Raw genomic sequence first — 5,935 nt, forward strand, 5'->3', positions numbered from 1 at the left:
ATTATCGATTATTTATCAAATGATCGTCGTAAAATCGATCGATCGGCCGAGAACGAAAATATTAACCTGTCTCTCGTGCAATGGCTAGAAATCTCTAATGCACGTTTTCAAAATTTGCATGCAACCTATTCGTTCACTTCCACTTTCCACACGAGATAAGAAAACAAAATGAAATAAATGAGTCATCCGTTACCTTATAATCACCTTAACCAATTAATCAATTCATCTAAAAATTAACTATCCGAAGTAAACCATCCCTAACTCTATCCATAACTACCTTTAGCCCTCACCCCCACCCCCGTACGCACACTTCGACACATTACTGTCTTATTGGTATCAAGCGATGGGTTTGAAGGGGTCTCCGTTCACGTTTCTTCCCGTATCTTTTTTGTATCTCGTTATGGTCGTTTGCAGCGCACGAAGGCGACGAAAACACGTAATATCTATATACAGAAGTACAAACACAAGCACACAGATTGCATCTTGGATGATTCTCGTTTCTTTATCTTTCTTTGTTGGTTGTTCTCTCTCTCTTTCTTTCTTTCTTTCTTTCTTTCTGTTTATGTTGTTGTTCCTTCTTTTTTTTCTTTTCTTATTCTTTATATTTTTCTTTTTCCTTTTTCTTTTTTTTTTTTTCTTTACCGTTCTCTCTTCCACTCGACTTTTGTTGTTACACTCGAGAGCCTCTCTTGCACCCTCCTCTGATTTGCATTCGAGATTCGATAGAAGCACCAAAAGTCTCTTTCTCTCTCTTTCTTTCTCTATCTATCTGTATCTGTCTCTCTCTCTCTCTCTCTGTCTCTCTCTCTCTCTCTCTCTCTCTCTCTGTCTCTCTCTTTCTCTATCTATCTCTATCGATATTTGCTCGCGCGACGATCCTGGCGATTTTCACTATCAAAGTTTCGTACAAACGCATGAATATTAGTATCTTGAATATCTTCTACTATTTTTTTTATTTATTTTATTTATTTATTTTTATTTTTTTTTTATATACATATACTCTCGTTAGATATCGCAAAATTGCCAGGATCGAATCCGAGCGTAGTGAAAACTTAGAGATCTGTCGTCGGGTCTCGAAAAACATATTATGGAAATTCATTGTTTTGTCCCCCCTCCCCCACCCCTCGAATGTCAGCATGATTGTCATTACGATTATTGTAATTTGTGATCGTTTTGGAACGTGTCGTTTTGATTCACGATAATAATAATAAAAAAAATAAGACATTAAAAAAAAACATAGTAAAAGATTAAAGAAACAAGGTATTGGAGCGGCCGTCACGAGAGGACGTCACGAAGGAAATAAAATGGACGACGGGATTGTTCGATCTTACCCTTGCTCCACACGGCGGAACGAAGTGGTATCGTTTAGAGAAACAATGAATTAACATATTATGTTGGACGAGTACCTTTTCTCTTGTCCTTTAATGGCCGAAGTGTCTCCGATAGAATTGTTCGTAAAGTAATTATTTTCGTGAAGCTCGCAGTGACGAATCTTTTTTGTTTCTTTGTCTCTTTTCTATTTTTTTTATTATTATTTTTTCGTTATTCGTCGCGAAAATCGTGCGTATGGAAAAAGAAGAAGTTCGAAGGACTCTTCGGCTCGAAGGACGGAGGTTGAAAAAGAAAAGAAAAGAACAAAAAAAGAAAAAAAGACAGACAGGCGCGCGCGCGCACGAACACTCACAGACGAACACATACTAACATGTACACACTCACACACATCTATAGAAAGAAAACAAAAATGACACGCAGAGAGATACACAGAGAGCACACACACACACACACAAACACACAGAGAGACACAGCAAAAAAAAAGACACACAAAAAGCGCACACACAAATCGGTGTAAATGACTTCCTTCCGCCGTGGCTAACCCGAGAACGAACGAAACTCTCCGCAGGACGGGCAGCTATGCTGTAGCTACGATTACGGCTGCGCTGGCGATCTGGGCGACGAGCAGCAGCAACGTGCTACAGTCGGTGCTCCTGAGTCTCTCGTACAGCCTCTATCGGACGCTACGAGGTGGTCGTTGGTCGAGGGTACACAGGAAGCAGCTGTACCAGCGGTCACCAGGTCCTACCATCAGGTCGAGTCGGTCTCATCCTCGTACTCTTCCTCCTCCTATTCTTCATCGTCATCGACATCAGGAAGTTCATCAGGGAATTCATCGGGCCCAGGTAGAAAGGTTTACCTCGGCAGTTCCAGACAGCAGTTCGTCCAGTTGCGAGACGATCGTCGAGCCAGAGTCCTCGATCAACAGCAACAACAGTCAAAACAACAGCAACAGCAACAGCAACAACGGACAACAACGACGTCGTCTACGTCGACGACAAGGAGTCAACAGAGCTTCGGCGGAGAGACGACGTCGTCGACGGTGTCGGCATCGCGAGATACGACCATGGCGTCGACGACGTCGCCGACGAAGAGCGTCTCTTCGTCGTCGGGAATCGGTAGCAAGACCCGAAACAATCTCGTCGACGGTGCTAGAACGACTCGTCATCGAACAGCTTCGATCTCCTCCTCCTCTTCCTCCTCCTCCTCCTCCTCCTCCTCTTACTCCTCCACCTCCTCTTTATCCTCAAGCTCGTACTCCAGCTCATCCACATCCTCAGTCTCTTCTTCCAGCAATTCGGCAGCAACAGCAACAGCAACAGCAACAGCAACAGCAACAGCGGCAGCAACAGCAACAGCAGCATCCTCGCCCGTCACGTTGCTCCTCCCATCCTCGTCAACGATCGACGATCTCTCGACGTTCGCCTCGAAAACGGCAACTTCGGCTAAGAAAACGTCCGAACCTAATTCATCTCCTGCTGCCACCGTTGCTACTACCGATACTAGTGCTGCTAAGGTTACTACCGGTGACGTCTCTTCTCGCGATCGTCGATCCTCCTCGTTATCGTCGGTTGGACGCCGTCGCAAGGACGACAAGGACGAGTCCTTTTCACGCGGTAGCGCCACTTGAACGAGCCGTGTCTCGAGGGAGCTAGAAAAGAGAGATATATAATCGTCGAGATGTTCGGTAAGGCATTCCACGGGACGTAAGGATTTCTTTGAAGGGAGGGGAAGATGGAGATCGTGCCGAGGTTGCGTCAGCCTGATCAACGACGATGATCACGATTATACGTAGACGAGAGAGAGAGAGAGAGAGAGAGAGAGAGAGAGAGAGAGAGAGAGAGAGAGAGAGAAACGGAGAAAAAGAAAGAAAAAGAGAGAGACCGAAGAAATCTACGAAATGTCCCTAAAGGACGTCGAGCAAGTGGCCAGGATAGAAACTCCAGGAGTCGAGAGGAGGCCTACGTGCTTCCCGAATTCGCAGATTCCTTTTCTTCTTTTTTTTCTATTTTTTTTCCTTCTTTTTTTTAAATGCAGGATCGATTCGAGTTCGCTGGCTTTCTCCCTCCTTCTCTATTTCCTTCCACCCCCTCGACCTCCAAATCGACAAGAACTGCTGCTTTCCAACGATCGAACGCGTTACGTGGATCGAGCAGAAGCTTTAGCCGAGCTTTCGATGAGCTTTCTATGAGCCTTCGATACGCTTTCGGAAGACTCGCTTATCATCGATCGATCGTCCAATCGCCGATACGCGAGTCTCTGATCGCAACGTGTATATGTACTTATATATATATATATATATATATATATGTATGTGTATATATATATATGTGTATGTATATATAATGACGATGATCGTACGAGCGAGCTGTATAAAAAAAAAGTAATACTTTCGTCTTATGTATTTCGGCGTATTTCGATCGAACAGGTAGCGCACAATATTTGGGCCTTATAAAAGTATAAAATTCAATGTTCCGCTGAACTACTAGCGATTACGAAGAAGTTGAAAAAAGCAAAATAAATAACAAGTATATATATATATATACATACATGCATACATACTTACATACATACGTACGTACATACATACATACAAAACATACGTACGTACATACATACATACATACATACATACATAAACACATGCATACGTACGTACTTACGTACGTATTTACGCGATAATTTTTTCTCCTTTGAGAAAATTCGAAAATGAGAATATATAAGCGATATATATATAACATATATATTCATATATGTATGTGATATATTTGTGTATCGTAAGAAAATGAATTCGCGATAAAAATAGAGAAAGTTCTAAAAATACGACGGAACAAGGAACTCCGATATGAGCGTGTATTACGATTGCATATTTATAGGCGCGCGAGATATATCGTATATTGCAAAAAAGGAAAAACTATGTATATATATATATATGATATATTATATATATATATATATACATATATATGCGTATGTATATGTGTATATTCGACGGTATAAAAAAAAACAAACGAGAAACAAAGTATCAATCTTATTCGATATTGATATGTATATCTCTAATTATTCTCGATTATTGCCAGATCGAGGATTTCAAGATGGACGGTATGTACGGAGTATATAACTCTATATATTTATATGTATATAAATATATGTATATATACATACATACATATATATATATATACACACACACATAAAAATGATAGAGTATATACTCTATTATATAAATAACGATGATGATTATATCATATCTCGCGACAATATAAGTAAGTACATAAACTTACGAATACGAAATAGAATGACGGAGGAGAAGGAGAAGGAGGAAGAAGATGAAAAACAAAATGAGACATACAGTATTGAATCTCGGTAATCGTTAGCTAGCGATTACTATTATTTCATAGTTATAATACGCTTTCGAAAATGAGGGAGAGAGAGAGAGAGAGAGAGAGAGAGAGAGAGAGAGAGAGAAAGAAAGAAAGAAAAAATAAATAATATCTAATAAGACGAGAAGCCAGAAAGAGATAAAAAAGAAAGAGATAAAAAGAAAGATGATTCAACCAAAAAAAATGGAGATCGATGTCGTTATTATATTCCATTAATCCATGGAATCTCGTTAACGCGACGAACAATTAGTACATGACCATAAGTACATATGTATATGTATAATAACAAATATGGAAGCTTTTGCTCGGTCCACTCGGCTCGAAAATGGCCGAACGGACGACACGGCGAAGCGAAAAGTCGATCCTTCTTCTTTCCGTTTCTTTTTTCTTCTTTTTCTTTTTTTTCTTTTCTTTCTTCTTTTCCTTCTTTCTTCTTCTTTATATCTTCATTTTCTCTCTCTCTCTCTCTCTCTCTCTCTCTCTCTCTCTTTTTCTTCTTTTAAATTCTAAGTCGATCATATATTTCCCTTTGTTTCTCTTCATTTCTTTTTTATTTCTTTTTATCTTCGTTCCTTCGCAATTGCCTAATCGTATATATATTTACATACGTATACGCTATCATGTATGTTAGCCTAATCTCAAGGCCTAATAATAATACACGTGTGCGCTAACGATGATACAACGACGTTGATGAAAACAAAAAGTATATAAAAAATAAAAGAAAAAAGAAGGAAAAAGAAAAAGAAGAAGAAGAAGAAGAAGAAGATGATGATGATGATAATGATGAAGAAAAAATCACAGAAACGAACGCGAAACGAGAATAAAAAAGACAAGAAAAAAGATAGGAATAAAACGGCCTAGAAAATAGACGATAGAAGAAGAAGGAATAAAAAGGAAAGAAAGAAAGAAAGAAAGAAATGGTCGAAAGGGTGAGGGTGGATGATTGGTTGGTTGGTTGGTTAAAACCCGTGTGAAAGAAAAAGAACAAGAAAAAAACAAAAAAGAAATCGAATACGAAAGTTTTTCTATGAGGTCGAACTCTCGTTCAACTTTTCTCTTCGCCGATTGGAAAGGTCTTCTCTCCATCCCCCCTCCCCTAATTCTACGCAACCACCCACCCTTCTCACTTCACCCTCCTCCCCTATTCTGCCGTTGAAAGAGAGTTTAAAATTAATAATTGTCAATGTGTGACACACCGGACGATGAACGTGCCGGCTCGT

At 39.8% G+C, this 5,935-nt stretch overlaps 1 protein-coding gene across 1 annotated transcript in view; it reads left to right on the plus strand.

Annotated features, from left to right (window-relative positions):
- The window catches only part of LOC122631839 (protein kinase C-binding protein NELL1-like), a 66,717-nt gene extending 62,015 nt beyond the window's left edge, over nt 1–4,702 (plus strand). The window contains exons 14-15 of the mRNA XM_043817987.1: nt 1,901–2,544; nt 4,630–4,702. Of these exons, the coding sequence (XP_043673922.1) occupies nt 1,901–2,544; nt 4,630–4,702 (717 nt within the window). The remainder of the gene's footprint in view (nt 1–1,900; nt 2,545–4,629) is intronic.
- Nucleotides 4,703–5,935: the final 1,233 nt, after the last annotated feature.

This window comes from Vespula pensylvanica, chromosome 9 (genome assembly GCF_014466175.1).
Source record: "Vespula pensylvanica isolate Volc-1 chromosome 9, ASM1446617v1, whole genome shotgun sequence".
Classification (NCBI taxonomy): domain Eukaryota; kingdom Metazoa; phylum Arthropoda; class Insecta; order Hymenoptera; family Vespidae; genus Vespula; species Vespula pensylvanica.